This window comes from Lepidochelys kempii, chromosome 1 (genome assembly GCF_965140265.1).
Source record: "Lepidochelys kempii isolate rLepKem1 chromosome 1, rLepKem1.hap2, whole genome shotgun sequence".
Taxonomy (NCBI): domain Eukaryota; kingdom Metazoa; phylum Chordata; order Testudines; family Cheloniidae; genus Lepidochelys; species Lepidochelys kempii.
The window spans coordinates 78,665,916-78,682,957 of NC_133256.1; the positions used below are offsets into that span (position 1 = coordinate 78,665,916).

Consider the following 17,042-nt stretch of genomic DNA (forward strand, 5'->3'; position numbering starts at 1 on the left):
TAAAAGTCAGTTTTTGACGGGCCCTAATTAAAGCTCTGTTAGACTGATCTGAAACAATCAAGGTAAGTTACAAGCCTTATTACACCAAAAACCACCATCCAGATGAGTTTTTAAAATGCAAATACAAAACAGTTTGGGTCTTCAGTTCTTTGCTGCTGTTTATTTTAAAATAAAGGTGATGTATTTAGCCTCTTTTTAATTGCCAACGAGAACAGATTATTTGCTGCAGTGAATTTCCCTTCTGCTTTCTCATGAACTGCTCTCCAAGGGCACACGAATATAGTCTATGGAGCTTGAGGGGTTTTTCAGCTAAGGCCCTTTCACCACCAGTGATGGGCTGTGGGTTTCTAAATGGCAATATATTTCCTCACATCCGTTAGTGTTTCTCAAGAGGATGAAAATGCAAGTCTGTTCTCTAAAATGGGGGAAGGACGGGGGGGGGGGGGGGAGGGAGAAAATTCCTAAGCATTTAGCAGCCTATCAGTTTAAAAAGCAAAAAGATCTTTGGCTTTTATGGGTCACCTGTTCTAACAATTTTCTCTTGTTTCCTTAGCGCATATGCTCTGAAATCTTTAAACGTACTTCAGGGGAGAGAAGAAAGACTAAAGGATTTGGGGATGAAGCCACTGAGCAGATCTTAGAAGTATAATTTTTCAACAGACTATTCCTATTCTGGAAATGAGGAACTTCTTAGCATCACTGAAATTTAACATAAAAAGAGAAGGAGTCAAACTGCACATTATTTTTCACAGCTTTAACTACTTGTTCATTTTAGTAACATAAAAGGGAGCTTTTGTTCACTCTGTTCAAAAATGTTATGGATAGAGAAATCAATCCACAAAAGCACTTGAAAGAAGTCTGAATACTAGCATCAGATTCTAAGACAAAATACACTTAAATTTGATGTTAATATTGTCAAATTAACAGATAAGCAATTATATTCCCTTCAAGTTTACGAAACTCATATGTTTTAAACTTTAGCTTCCCCCAAAGTAACTGAGATACAAATGATTCAATATTATTTAGAGAGTCTCCCCAGTATGGTTTCATGTATTGTAATACAAAGTAGAAAAGCAAACGATTTTTGGCTTAACAGAAATTGTTTGCATAAGAAGTTTCAATATGCAGCAGTGACAAAAATTGTCTAAGTCAAGCTCTCCTAATTCTATTGTATGCATGAAATTGTGAGTACTGCTATGGCACCTACCTGAAACAGCATTGTTCTGTTCTTCTCAGAGTCTGAGGGTTGAACATGACTGGGTGCACTTGCATGTCTCCTGCGTGGCTGTGTTTTCAGGCTGGTATCATGAACCTTCCTTTGCATAACTGCAGTGACGCTGTTGCACCGGGAGCGGAATTCCTGCTGCTCATCAAAGCCAGAATCCTCCAAAATTCGCTCGGGGAAAGAGACACGGGTGCCAGCCAGGTTGGTCTGGCCTCCAATTGTAAAGATCCCCGTGTGCCCGGTGGTGGTGCTCGTGCCATCTAGCTCCTCAAATGGACTATCTGACGGAGAAGCTGGCACGTCTCCTTCATACAAGGTTAAGTCTGAGCTGGAATCTGTGCTCCGCTGCTCACTCAACAGTTTCAGGCGCTGGCGCTCATGTAGGCTGAATTTCTCAATGCACTCATCAATTAGAGTGGAGGGGGCTTTCTTATGGGCCACAGTCACCTTTCCACAGTACAAAACCTCAAATTTTTGGGAATTGTAGAAGGCATCTTCACTATCCTTACCAGGCTTGGCATCCTCTTTCAGGGCTGCTTTGGACACTTGCCTTATGCTGCTGATCACATCAGGAACCTGGGTGACAATTAAAAATCTTCATTAAGGAAACCAGAAATTAAAGACCAAAGCCACAAATGTCCAACACGCAACGCCTTTAAAAAAAAATGGATTAGAATTTGACTGAGTAATAGAATGTCAGAGAAAAGCCATCATGATCCTCAACTGATTTGGCAGAAAAGGCTTTGTTAGTACAGCCCCAAGGATGTTCCCAATAAGATTTCAGTCTTAGGCAACATAAATATTCACGCAAGTAACAGTTTAGCTACTGCAGTATGTGCTACCAGCTTCATGCCTTGAAATACATAACTAGTCATTCCTGAATCCTGTATGCACCCTTTCAGACGGGGAAACAATGTCAAGTATTTTTCTAGAGCCTTACAATTAAGCTACTAACACACCCTTTAATACAGTAAATCAGGCATACCAGCTCCAACGTCTAATTCTGGCGTTTTGTACAGCTGCAGAGGAAATCATGGTTTTGATTTCCTTGGGAGCAAGGTGTACAATGCAAAGCTTCACGTACACAAGGCAACAGAGCAAGATGCGTGCATTTCAGGGATATTAATCATACACGTGAATTTTGTAGTCTCTCAAAATACTACCCTGTTAATCCTATCAGTGCATAGCAATAGTGGGCTACATTCACAACTTACATTATTGGCCACAACATAATTAACTTCACTGAAGTTGCAAGTTCATATCTGAAAATCCTGATTTTTCCATCAGTTACTAAAACCTGGTAGCTTTACTGACTAGAGTGATTTTTTTTTCCCCCTTCAGTATGTTGATTTCTTTGAGTGCTCCCAGTTATGTTTTGGCCTCAAAGGCAGTCTGACCAAAGTATGGCAAAGGTATTCTTACAGAGATGCTTAATTGTGGAACTTGCTTCCTATTTCTATTCAGAATGACCCATCTGTTACAGCATTTAACACTATACTAAAAGCAGCATCTCATCACCTTTGAAATTGTTTCTCTACATTATGGTTTACTGTAAAAGCCTTCTGACACCCTGATCTAAGCTTTCAGATCTCGAAGCATTAATCTAACTCTTGTCATTTCATGAGGTACCAGCTGTTAAAATTTGGAACTGCGGCTGGGTGTGTGTGTGTGTGGGGGGGAAGGGTGATGACAATTAGGCAAGGTAGTAATCAGAATGAAAATTTAAAGGATCGCACTTCTCATCTAATTAGTTAAAGTTATGTATTTAGTATTGATAAATCCTCTCAAAAGTACTTTCAAATTTAAATGTTTCCAAGTGCAAGATGACCTACAGTGGACAAATGAAATGAAGTGGCTAAACTATGAAGGAAATGGAATATTTTCCATGCTTAATTTCATAGGGCTGTTGTAGCTCCTCTTGAGTCCACAGGAAAAAACTACTTATGAATCGGTCTCAACTGACCTTTCAGATTTCCTTGAGGGGAATGTTTCCTCACACTCCAAATAGCATTTATTTAAAGTTACTGAAAAGTACTATACTGACAACATTACTAAATTACTTGTCAGCAGTGCTTTCCGGTCCACCAATGAAAACAGTAGATAGACCAGTACAAAACTTTCAGGGCTAGAAGTATGTCCCAGCACTGGTTCCAGGATCAATTTATAGTGCTGAACTTGGTCATCAACATACAATAGGCCTTATTCTAACAAAGATACCCATCAGAGAAGGTCTCTCATGAAACTGAAAGTCCTCTGAAACACTGCATGTTAACTGGAGGTAAATTGAAAAGCTATTTGTCAAGAAACTGTGAGCCTCATGGAATATTGGGTACAATGGTAAATTGCATAGAAATGGAGACTGAAAAAAATAAGTTTACTCAGGTGTGTTGTAATGGAGAAAGATCATTGTCTGTGTGCTAATACAAAATGACCTCATGTCTAAACTGGTAATATGGACTTTGAACACTTTCTATATCAAAATACTGTCCCTTTATTACTTGGCATCAGCCAAAGGGAATAAGGAGTAAGCACTTCAATGACAGATGTGCCAGACTGCCCCCAAAATGCTCACCCCTGTCAGCATGAGTGCAGGAACAGGCACATAAAAATTCTGTTTAAAGCCTTTAGTCTTGCTTAGCCAGTCTAAGAGTATTCTTTTGAGTGAAGCCCTGGAAGCTCTTAGAGAACACAGAATAGGCATGCTGTATTCTGCTTCATTCATTTACTTTTCTAACTTGCATAAAGCTGGATGCAAGATCATTATCCTCTGGAATTATTGAAAGGGTCTTTGGGGATAAGTGCTGAGAGACATTCTTCAAAGTCTGGAAAACAAGACGCAGGAGTCAGAAGTCTAACTAAGAACAGAAGATACATCTCTGGAAGCTGTGTCAAAACAGTGGGCACAGAAACTCAGTCATGAAGGACTGGGGTAGGATGCGGTATTCCTTGGTACATGGGAGGGTGGGAGGGGGAAGAGACACAGATCAAGATGGGTGGAAGATAACAGAGATGTAGTCCTCAATGAGAACAAAGGCCTCTGATACTTTTGGAAAATGCTGGTTTAGAAATCAAGTTAAAGATACTGTACTGCACATTACCACAAGTGCAGGCTTCAAAAAGAGTACAGTGAAATTTAAATAGCCATGTTCCACTGTATTGGGGTCATGCTGAATCTGGTCAGCATATACCAGAATTTAATAGGCAAAATACCTTTAAACTAAAAGGGAGGTGGACTTTTAAACCTGGTGATTTACGTAAGGATTTTAATAGGCTGTAAATATTTTATTAATTAATCCACTTCATCGAACTGGATGTAGTTGCTAGTGATCGAGTAAGGAGAGAGGAGCTGTGATATTTTCAGTGTGCTGATGATACTCCGCTCTGCATCTCCCAAGGTCCGCATGAGACAGCAGCTTGAAAGTAGGCAAACTAGCTGCAGCTCAGCCCAGAGGAGGCAGCTCTGAAAGCCAACCAGAAGAAAATTACAAAAGATTAAATCGGGGGACTGTTGTGAGGACATGTGACTGCCTCTTGTAATGCAGGCTTCCCTTACAATTTAGAGCTCATATTAGAGCCAAGGCTGCTGCTGGATTCACAGGTAGCAGCTGTTGTGAAAAAGCACTTTCTCACCCCTCCTGCACCTGGCAAGGCAAATACGATCTTCCTATGGGATATGGATCTTGTAGGCTACTGCAATGCACTATCTGCAGGCTGCACCTTAAAACCATTTACTGTAGAAACTAAAGCTAGCATAGAACGTGGTTGCAATGCTCCTCAATGGGAGCATCTGACACCAGCGCTCCACCTTAGCCAGAGGTCAGATTTATTAAACATTTTGGACATGCTCCAAATATATATCTTTGTTTGTGGGTGTGAGAGTGGAAGCAGGTTGAGAGAGAGAGAGGTTAGATATGGGGCTATTACAAGCCTTTTGGAATGGAGGGTAAATATCTTTTTTGTGCAGAAAGTATTACAAAAGGTGTACACACACACACACACACACACACTTTATTTTGTATAGTGTAATTTTAAATGTAGAAGTTCTCAGAACTTTGGATAGATACTTAAATAAAGTAAAAGTTAGGAATCTCTGTGTGCTTTACAGATACACTTTCACGCTGGAATCCTTACTTATCCCAGTTTAACTACCCATTAGGGTATTAGATGAAAGCATACGATCATTTTAAAAAGACAAATACAGTGGGGAAAAATACATATTAAAACTTACTGACAGGACTTGCAAACAAGTTCAAGTAGTGTTTTTGAAAGTTTTAGTGTAGGTGTCTAGCATTAATATCAAGTATATAACAGTTCTGCTTGTTGTTTTTAAAGTGGCAGAGCTGATAAAAGTTTAGACTTTAGAGACTACCAGTTTTGATAAAGGATGCATGCTGCAGCAAAGAAAACAGCACAAAGGAAAACCATTGTTACAGCTCTAGAATGGGACAAGTAACTCCATGGCAACATTGGATCTTTTCTTCAAGAATAGAAGTGACAGAAGAGTTTAGAGTCCTAGTAGACTGTTCTCCCTTCAGTATTCACAACTACATTCACTGAGTGGAAGAATGGACCCCAAAACAATATATGGTACAAAATCAGAAAAAGTTTCCAGTTTCCACCAAAAAAAAACTAACTACAAGCAGGTTATTCACAAAGATTCAAAAAGCACAAATTCATACTTGCTACATATTGGCATAAAAAACAGCTAAATGGGTTTTTAGATTTCACTGTGAAATATAGGGAAACTGTAATGCCTTATTAAGTTGATTTCTAACTTCATAAAGCTTCTAAAGGGAATTTAAGCATCACGAAGGCAAATTGTCCCAGTTTATTTAAAAATAACAGAAGTCCACTATTCTTACGATGTGTAAGAGAGACTTACAACCTAGTATTACTCAGTCAGGTTTAATGTATTGAACACCTTCTGTTGTGAGTAGAGGTCACTCAGCTCTAAATTGAATCACACATACACACAGACCTTCAACTTTACTAGTATGTCAGATATATTTTGTATGCAGTGTTGTTGTCAGTTCACAATATTAGAGAGACAAGGTGGGTTATCCCATCCCACCTAGTCACAGACATATTTTCAAAATACATAGGAAGCAGAAAGAACACCATACATCAACATTTGAAGAGTGGTACCTTTGGGTTTGGATTCCAGTTGAATAGCCAAGGCATTCTCAGGGTACACTGAAATAAATGACAATGTTTCTAACGAATAGGGGGTACTTAAGAATAGATTTCTGCTATAAATAAAAGCACAGAAAGCTTCTCCCACTACAGAAGCTGGGAATAATTTCACTACGTTTCCTCAAACTCAGTTCATTATATCATACTCCAGCCCGCCACGAGGCCTCTAGACAGTAACAGTTGGTGCTTCAAAAGCCAAGTGCTCTCTGATTTGCCACTGGAACCACACAGGCTACATAGGATTTGAACAGCCACATTTTATCTTAAAAAATAAACAAACAGTACATGTTCTGATTACAGTTAACAGGAACAGAGAGATTTCTGACATCTACTGATTTGGGAAATAATAGCATCAAAATCATATTTTTAGGGAACCTTGTCAGAGATCATATTTACATAATACTTATAAGAGTTTCTTTATAAGGCTTTCAGCCTCTGACAGATTGAAAATTCACAAAATAATTAAAAAACAAGAGAGGACCAGTATAATGAAACAAGGAATGAATCCATATGGTCTGCTGAAGCTAGAAAACTTTCAAAAGAATAACTGGTGAAGATGTGAAATTCTTTTATGTTCATATTCATAGTTAGCTGCACAGAAGCAAGTGAAGACATTTTATAACATAGGGCTAAAGTAGGTGTGGGCAAACTTTTTGGCCTCAGGGCCACATCTGGGTATGGAAATTGTATGGCGGGCCAAGGGGATAGGGGTGCGGGAGAGGGTGAGGCCTCTGGCTGGGGGTGCGGGCTCTGGGGTGTGGCCAGAAATGAGGAGCTCAGGGCTAGGGCTGAGGATTGGAGTGAGGGTGGTGGGAGGTGAGGACTCCAGCTGGGGATGCAGGCTCTGGTGTGGGGCCATGGATGAGGGGTTTGGGCTGGGATCAAGGGGTTCTGAAGGCAGGATGGGGACCAGGGCTTGGGCTGGGGTGCAGCGGGGTGGCTCAGGGGTGCAGGCTCCTTGCAGCTGTGGTTCCTGGCCAATGGGAGCTGCAGGGTGGGGCTTGGGGTGGGGGCAGCATGTGGAGCCCCTGGCTGCCCCTACGCATAGAAGCTGGAGGGGGCGACACGCTGACTGCTTCCCAGGAGCTGCAAGGAGTCACGGCACATGTGGACCAGGGCAAGCAAGCCCCGAACCCCGCTCTCCAGTGAGACCTTGAGGGCCAGATTTAAAAGTCTGATGTGCTGGATGTGGCCTGCAAGCCATAGTTTGCACACCCCAGGCTAAAGTTTACTCAGTTACACTGGTGCAACAGAAGATAAGTCTGATTTACTAAATTCTATCTAAAGGAATCTTATATAAATTATGTAGTAATAAGGAAAAGGCCACCTTATGACTTACAAGCTACATTGTCATTTCAAATTTGAATCTGCATGCTAATAAGTAGAATTGAGCAAATTGTTTTTCAATTTCATGGCTAACCAAAAAAAAAAAAAATCTGAAGAAAGTTTGGTTCATTTAGAACCGAAAACTAATTTTTTTTCCCCAATTTCTCACCAAAGCAAAAAAAAAAAAAAGTTTGTTTGGGTTGATTCAATCTTACTTTTCAAAAATGTCATTTCTATTCAACATTTTGTTTAAAATAATATTTTTGAATCCATTTTGACATTTCCAAAATTTGTTTTATTTCCAGCCAAAATTATTTGCCAAATTCAACCCAAATTTGCAAATAATTTCAGTGCCCCCTAGCATCCAGGGGTCACTGGGTCACAAGTGGCAGAGGGCATAAATGGTGCATCGGCGTTTACAGGAATCCCCTGCAACTGATATCTACTTAATAGTTACCAAAGGGTGGCATGTAAGGTCTTTATTGGGAGCCCGCACCCCACTGGTCATCATAACTGGAAAATGTATGTAAGGATATTATTTTTAAAAACATATGTATCTATACTGTGTTCTTAAAGTATAAGAGACAAGGTGGATATAGCAATATATTTTAGTACACCAATTTCTAGGGGTGTAAGAGACAAGCTTTTAAGCTTCACAGAGCTCTTCTCTGTGAGACTTGGAAACTTGGGACCAACACGACTACAACATTGCAAACAACATTCTTAAAGTCTGTAAGTTAAGATAGGTCACCAGGAGGTGATAAACAGGTTCTGGTCAGGCAAGCGGTAGTAGATACTTATCACCCTGGCAGGTTATTGTGTATTGTGAGACTTACAATGTAAGTCTACTTGCATAGGGAGCCACCAGCTGATCAAGATTGCAAAGCTGACAAGAGATCACAAAATCTGAAGGAAGAACACACAGCAGGGAGGGTGTCCTGTTTATGACAAAGATCAAAAAATTTGTCTGGTGTATCAGGACAATGCAAGGAGTCACATGATATCCTTCACCTAAGGGACAAGCTGCCAACATGCTTGTCTTATGAACAGAGGGTCACAGCCAGCCTGGCTATTTAATTTTCGGAGAAAGACTTTGGATGAGCTAAAACTTCATTACACAGTAAAATGTCTCGTTAGTTAAATCTAGGCTCTAGAAAGTACTTCTCAAATCTCTATTCTTTGTTCATTAAAGAACTACCTGTTTTCACTATTAACAAATCTAAGCGCTGCGAGTTAAGCAGAGCAATAATCCTGGGGTGAAGCCAGTAACTTGGGGGTACTGTTCTGTTGGGAGTAGTGGATCTGTGAATTCTGTGAGGGTCCAGTGGACCAGGGGCTGGACACTCCAGGGGGATGCTTGGAAGATTCGAGGGCTGGAGTGTGCCTATCACTAACTTGCAGAGGGACAGCAGAGCTTACACAGGCTGAGAGGGGAGTGCTTGCATTGCCTGTGAAGTCCAGGAGGTGACCCCTGGCCAGAACGGAAAGGCTTCCTCATGCTAAGAGCAGGTGGTAGCAAAGTGCCTCACAACCCTGGTCCCCCAAAATGCATTTTCCAGCAAATGTACTAGTCACTAAAAAACCTTCACCCAACTCATCTAATAACCCTATTGGCAACCTGGCTGAATTTACTCAGTGTATTTTCTGCTTGCTGCCTGTGGTGCAGCTATAACTCTTCAAAATACAATTCCACATAGCGAGCATTCAAGTCTTTTGAAAGTCTGAAACTACAGAAACCTGCTATACAAAACCCCCAAACACGCTCCTGGCAGTACTCAGAGTATTGCTGCTCATTACTAATTGTGCTGCATTCTTTGCTAATAGCCAGACAAAGGCCTAAATACAGAATTGGTTAAAATGATTTAATTATACATCAGTAATTCGATGTAATTTATGTTGAGGGGTAGAAAGGTGAAGTTGTTTGAGGAGAACCAACCAACAGGAGAGTGGTGATGGATGCCTGTGTTAGGTGTTAAGCCTTCCTCTTGTTTTTTCTACAATCTTACAGATTAATCAATATGCAAGTCTCCTTTTATATCATACTGGAATTTGGCCCAGTATCTGTAGTACAAATTAACAGAAACAAATACAGATCAGAACAAATATCAAGAAATGTTTGCCATCAACTTCTATTTTGTTCTACTGTCGGTTTGGGCTGAGACAGAAAACCTAAAAAACACAGGACTTGTTAAAGAAAGAAACACCAAGGTGCAGCATGAAAATCCAAATGCAGAGAAAAAAGCCCAGGGACTAGGGCTGGGGAGAAGACTCTCTGGAATGTGGGTTTTGGTTTGCAAAAGGGGGCTCCAGACTGGGCTGGCACTGACTGCAGCTCCAAGGAAATGGCTGCCAGGCCCCAGCGGCCCCTAGGCGCATGGGCAGCCAGGCAGCTCTGCATGGTGTGCACTGCCTTCGCACATGCAGGCACCACCTCCTGCAGCTCCCATTGGTTGCAGTTCCCGGTCAATGGGAGCTGTGGAGCCAGTACTCAGGGCGAGGGCAGCGTGCAGAGCTTCCCTGGCTGCCACAGTGCCGAGGGGCCGCAGGGAATTGGTGGCTGCTTCCGGTTGCTGTATGGAGCTAGGGCAAGCAGGGATCCTGCCTTAGCCTCGGGTTCCTGCTGGCCGCCAACTGGCCTTTCAACAGCCCAGTCAGCAGAGCCAACCAGAGCTGCCAGGGTCCCTTTTCGACTGGGCATTCCAATTGAAAACTGGATGCCTGGCAACCCTAGCTTTCCGCCTGGCTTCAAGTGGATACGCTTCCATTCAGGTCTTGACAAAACTGCTTCTCAGCTGTGGGCAAGAACGGTTACACAGAGATGTAGGTCTTCATTATACTACCAATGCACCCTCACACATAGTAAGGTTCTACATGTGAAGATAATACAGTCTATTTCCAAAAGCAGAGCAGAGTGCTTCCACAGTGCAAAGGGGAGAGAAACATTTTAAACAGGGAAGCTAGAAATTTTAAAATTGTCATGAAATACTTATTTTATCTCATTTTAGAAATGACTGATGCATTTTGATTTAATGAAACTGAGCATAGTCAGACTGTAATTGCTGTGTAATATATAAAATCAGACAACAGTGTTACATGATTTGCCTGTGGAAACACACGTTAAGCAGCTAGCTTATTTTGAGTGGACAAAGTAAGACATGTTCCTTCCTCAGAGCTTTTAATCTAAATAGATACCATAAAGAACACAGACTGTAAGAGAAAGAAGTCAACAGGCAAAAGGGATTATTAGGGAGGAAAAGAATACATGGAACAGGTGACTACTTGGCTGGTTGGAGTAGACATTGGGTTTTCTCTTTTAAACTATTTAAGGAAATACTGTGGCAAACACAACATACCTAGATAAATTGTTAATAGTTTTCAACTCTTTACAAGGAATATATACAGAAATATTTTCTTACTGGGGAATTCTCTCAATTCTTCCACTAAGTATTTTGAAATTGGTAGCCAGTGTTTGAAATTCAAGTTATATTACTCTCCTTCCTTCAAACAAAACCTATGTTTTTATACCAGTCTTCTTTAAACGCATTATATAAATCAACAGAAAAAGCATGTGTCCCACTGGAACAGAAAATGCCTATAGTACTTTAGATACAAGTGTCCTATGAGCACGATAGCATTATTTAAATAAGTAAACATCTAAAACATCAAACCATTTATTTTGAGCATGTGGAAATAATTTCAGGATTTGATTTCCAAAACAGATAAACCCTGAAACCTCTCCTTTTCTAAGGGTTTAAGAGTAGCTCGTTTGACTTGAAGTTCCATACTGTATCTCCTCAGTCTTATGTGTCCTCCATTTCTCCTTCAGTCTTTGAAATTTTGTGCTTTCGTACCTTACACTAGATATTAAATATACACATTGCTAGTGAAAACAGAGCATTTATTATTGTCCTTTTGACCAAAGATGCAAGTATGTCATGTAACTTTCAGCCCTCTATCACTGCTAGCATGTGTGTGCTTCTTTAAAGCCTTAACTTTTTTTTTTTTAAATTGATCTCCTGAATGGCTAATGCATTTGCTGCATTCCACGTCATAAATTTTGCAAGGGAATAATAGATCCCACTCTGTCCACTGTTCATTGCATAATAATGGTACTGTACAGCCAAACTTTATTGAAGTTGTAGAGTAAGCTAATAGGGGCATGCCAGACAGACCAAAAGTTGTATATATTTTATAATGAATCCATTATATCAAGGTATCAAGGTTCTGATTAAAATTCATCTTCTTACATGAAAAACTGGTAGGTGAGGATTCAAGATACAATTATTTTCAAGAACTATCAAAATATTTCCCCTATTCAAGGTAGGCATGGATCTTATTTTACCCCTCTCTCTCCCCCCACTCTTACAACTAGAATTTCATTAGCGTTCCAAGTAAATAGGTCCGAGACAAATTCACCCCTTATGTACGTGGGTACAATTCTGACTTCAGTGGATGCCAGCAATGATTTGGGGCCTTTGCATCTTACTCATTATTCCCCTTCTGTCAAAGGATTAATGTGAAGAAAAATGTACCACAGCAAGAGCCTCAGACACCTCATAGTCCCCCAGGGATCTCACTAGGTCAATATATTGACCTTGGAGATGCTCAGTTACTATAAAGATGGCACCAATACAAAGGTTTAAGTAGACAGAGGACAGTTTTCACTTCCTAGAAAAGTCAGAAACTTTTCCAGTGGAATCATTAACTGTGAGCCTCCACATCAGGCTAGTAATTCATCAGTGATTAGTAAAGAATTTGGATCCCCAATCCAAAGAACAAATTTCCTTTGATTACTTTACCTGCACTTGTAGGAAGTGAGTGATATCCTTCAAAATTCATCAGTACGTGGTATCATGACAGGACCTGCATTGCTATTAGGCAAAGAAGTTATCTACCAGGAGGGAATCAGAATATAGAGAAAGAATGCTAAGAAGCAGATGCACACTTCTTACTAAAAAAGATTCACATTTTCAACTTTACATTATTAGCTGCATTGCCTAATGACCTTGAAAACAAGTTCTCTCTGTCAGGTAAAGTATGGTAATGTCTGCCAGTATTTAAAAAAAATCTCCCTATGTACAACTATGACACAAGCCCTCACTAGTCAGAAGTTGGGATGATCCTGTAATGTTAAAGATTTATTCAGCTACAAAGTTAATGGTCGAAATATTACAAACATCGTAGATGACAAGAACATGGTAGTATAATTTCTTCTGAAACCACAAACTGACAGCAAATGAAATAATTCAATGTCAGCATAAGCCTTGTACTGTAAACAAAGAACAAGACAGCTATAAACGTGATCTTGAATATGGCATTTTGAGCCACATGGGTTCCACTAACATATATATACACACACACACACACACACACACACACACACTTCCACAATTTTAGGAGATTCTTGCAAAATAGCCTGAAGTGTTAGAACATGAAAAAAAATAGAGTGTGGCAGTTATTTCTCACTGGAATGGACTTTCTTCAACAAAACCTTCAATGATTGTTGAGTATCTGTCAGAGGCAAAGGAAAAATCAAATTAATGATAATGTGCTGTTATTCAATCTGTGATGGAACACCAAAAAGCTAAGTGACCTCATTCAAAAATGTGATAATCTAGTTACAGCCTTCAATCACTGATTATCATTCCTAAGGCTACCATATAAAGACTTTCTGAATTGCTCTTAAGTTAATTGTGAACAAAATTTTAGCTAATACATTTAAAGTGAGTTTGAAAGTTCAAAATTACTTCAAGCAAAGATTTTAAAATGGAGAAATATTGGTTTTTAAATGGTTTTTAGTGATGAAAAACTTGGCCATGATATCATATAATTTTATTTCATTTTGCTTCCATCATTGAAATTGCAAAATAACTTTACACTAAAACAGTTAGAGAACTGATCAGCAGGAAGAAAAAAAATGAAGTATTATATGCAAAGGAGAGGCACTACACTTATAAAGGAGTTTTGAAATGAAAGGACTTGATGAGACAAAGACACTAAGTTCATTCCACAGAGAAAGAGACCTATAGGAGAAGACTCTTGCACCAAGTATGAAGAGTTTGTGGATGGACCGAGGCTACTGATGGATAGGTGAAGGAAGGGGGGTGAAGAAAGAAGAGGGATAAGAGGCAAGTTCCTGGAAAGTCAGAATATTGTAGTGCTCCATTTTAAGAGACAACTGCTTGTGCAGTCCAATGACGAAAAGTTGCACTGAAGGAAGAAGCATTTGTAGTCAGCATTCTGTAGTAAATACTAGTCTAGGTGAATATTCAAACATTTAGTGCACAATAGTTAATACTGAGTTCACAGTTGCACAATACTTTAACAGTCTATACGTCAGCACTCACTATTTCAGGCAATCTGGTCTCCTTGTGGTTAGTTCTCCACACTGTCGTGAAAGATCCAAAACTTCTTCAAGCTTCTGGATTTAGTCATGCTCCCTAGTTCTGCCAGGGATCAGATGGCTGCAAAGGCAGAGTCCTGAGAGCTTGGTGAACCCATATGCCACTGGTGTAATATGGCAAGTCCCAGGTTCCTGTCTAGACATGGGATCTAAAAATCCATTTTCCAAAACGAAAAATAGTATGTTGCACTCGTTATGCTAGATTAAACAGCAGCAATTGCATGACATTTCAGTGTGGTCTTTATTTTGAAGCATGCTGTGCTTCATGACATTTCAGTGTGGTCTTTATTTTGAAGCATTGACCCAAAGGAACACTCTTGGCGGGTGGCAGTTGGTAAGTTTTTCAGAATGACAACAACTGATGTAATGGTTTTCACACTACCCAGGCAGTTACTTCAAGTACCTTAAGATGTTAAAAATATCTTTGGGTGTGTGGGTTTTTCCAGTATAAGCCACAATCAAGAAATTATATTGTTTTCTTCCTATTATTAATTATTATTATTAATTATTATTATTATTCAGTTTACTGTGGCAAGATGGCCAATTTAGTCTGGTGGGTCCTGCGCTTTTCTTGGCGGGGAGCTAAGATGCCCCCCTTCGCCCCTGCTCTTGGGTGCTGAGGCCTCCACTACTAGCCCGGGAAGGTGGTAGAGGAGGGAAGCGGGGGAGGGGTCTGGGTTTGCTCCTTGCTCCAAGTCCCAGCCCCTCTCAACCCCTGTGGGTTTCTTACCCTCACCCCCCTTAGGTGGGGTTACCCTCAGTCCTTAGATACTGGGGGGAAGGGAGTCTCCCTGTCCTGCTGGGCAGCGTCTCCCTTACTCTAATTCTCAGGTCTTCCAAATCTCTCAATGCACCTCCAAGCTCCAGTCCTTCCTCCTCCTCCACCTCTGTGTGCCTGACTTAGGGGGTTTTATTAGGTTCCTAACAGGGCTTTAATTGACTGCAGGTGCTTCAATTAACCTGCAGCCACCTTCCCTAGTCTACAGGGAACCATGCCTTAATTTGCCTTGAGCTTATATATTTCCCCACTAGCACTCTCCCACTGCTCCCTGGCCCTCCTGTATCACATAACCTATATAGTGTCACTTTGGATGGTGAAACATTTGGCTTGCTGATCTATATCATGAACGTTGGGATGAGGTCACTTGCTTATTCACACACTGAGAAATTACTATGAGCATTGAGCCATTTATTAAAATGGGAGAACACAAGAAAAGACGAAGCTGACAAGTTCTTAACCGGCAGCATGTCAACAGAATTTTCATATTGTGAATGTCTGGAGATCCTGTTCCCAATAAAGTTCTCACTGACTTTTAGCAAGCAGAATTTGGCCTTTAGCAGAAAGATTCAAAGACTGAAAAATAAGGTAGAATGTCAACTGTTGTCTCAGTGAAAGTGAATGAACTCTTTTTAGAACTGTCAAATTATGTTTCAGAAAGTTACTTCCTAATGTCATATCCAGGAAGGCACTGAATGTCAACCTAGCTGGATTTTAGAGCTTTTCTTTCACTTAGTCTGGGCAGCAAGCTTTCTTCAACAAAAACTATTAAGTGGTGGTTAGCAAAAGCATTACTGACCACAAAACAAGAAATCCTCAGAATAGAACTATTCTAAAATTTATTCCAAACCCAATCATTAGCATTAAAACCAGATGACAAAACAAGGAGTAATGGTCTCAAGTTGCGGTGGGGGAGGTTTAGGTTGGATATTAGGAAAAACTTTTTCACTAGAGGATGGTGAAACACTGGAATGCGTTACCTAGGGAGGTGGTGGAATCTCCTTCCTTAGAAGTTTTTAAGGTCAGGCTTGACAAAGCCCTGGCTGGGATGATTTAGTTGGGGATTGGTCCTGCTTTGAGCAGGGGGTTGGACTAGATGACCTCCTGAGGTCCCTTCCCACCCTGATAGTCTATGATTCTATGATTCAGACATGCTATAACATTTTCTCTTCTGGGATCTAGCTTTATGGCATATGTTTCAGGTGTTTGTGCTAACTGAGATCTCTGGGTGTTGTTCACGTTCAAAGGCGAGATTATTAACATTAGCTGATAAAAGTGGAACTCAAGCATGCATGCCTTTGAGTTACAGCTGTGACAATGCCCAGAGGGGCCAATAAACAAGAGCAAGACTTTTTTGTGATTTGATGTAGTTAAGACAATTACACAGACAGCCACCAATACACACACTGCAGGACACTGAACTTGTAGCCAAGTAGGAAAAAGACCTACAGGGCTTAATTAACTGGGTTTCTAATACTTTACTCCTTTACCGTACTTGGCATAGGCCATGTGTGTTCTAGTATCTGCTTCTTTCACAAGTCTCAGGGATCTGGGTCTCGCCCAACACAATTCCTAGGGGAGCGTTACTCTCATTCTCTAGCTAGCTTCTTAAAGGAAGTTACAAAAAACCATCAACTGAGTTCAACAGTTTGACAGTATTACTGTATGCAGTGTTGTTGCAGCAGCGTCAGTTCCAGGATATTAGAAAGACAAGGTGGGTGAGGTGCATCTTTTATTGGACCAACATCTTTTGACGAGAGAGATAAGCTTTCTAGGAGCTCTGTGTAAGCTCAAAAGCTTGTCTCTCTCACCAACAGATGTTGGTCCAAATAAAAGATATCACCTCACCTACCTTGTCTCTAATGCTGAACATTAATCAAACAAACCAACAATACTGAATAAATCTTCAGCCGTAAATGATGCCAACTGGAAAGCGAAAGTCAAAGAGATAGAAGAAATAAGGTTAAGTCTAAGAAATAAAAGGAGCATAAAGATTCAGATTCTGCAGAAGGAACGTGATGTGTTTGACAGCCATGGTCTAGATCAATGCTAAATAACAGCAGTTTTCTGCTTATTAGTCAGATGCCACAAAATGCACATCAAGGTAAATTCTAAGC

At 40.4% G+C, this 17,042-nt stretch overlaps 1 protein-coding gene across 8 annotated transcripts in view; it reads right to left on the bottom strand.

Annotated features, from left to right (window-relative positions):
- Positions 1 to 17,042, bottom strand: part of TBC1D4 (TBC1 domain family member 4) — a 159,225-nt gene that overhangs the window by 65,080 nt on the left and 77,103 nt on the right. For all 8 annotated transcript variants that reach the window (XM_073346866.1, XM_073346876.1, XM_073346848.1 and 5 more), the window contains exon 2: positions 1,208 to 1,801. In XM_073346866.1, coding sequence (XP_073202967.1) covers positions 1,208 to 1,801 — 594 coding nt within the window. The remainder of the gene's footprint in view (positions 1 to 1,207; positions 1,802 to 17,042) is intronic.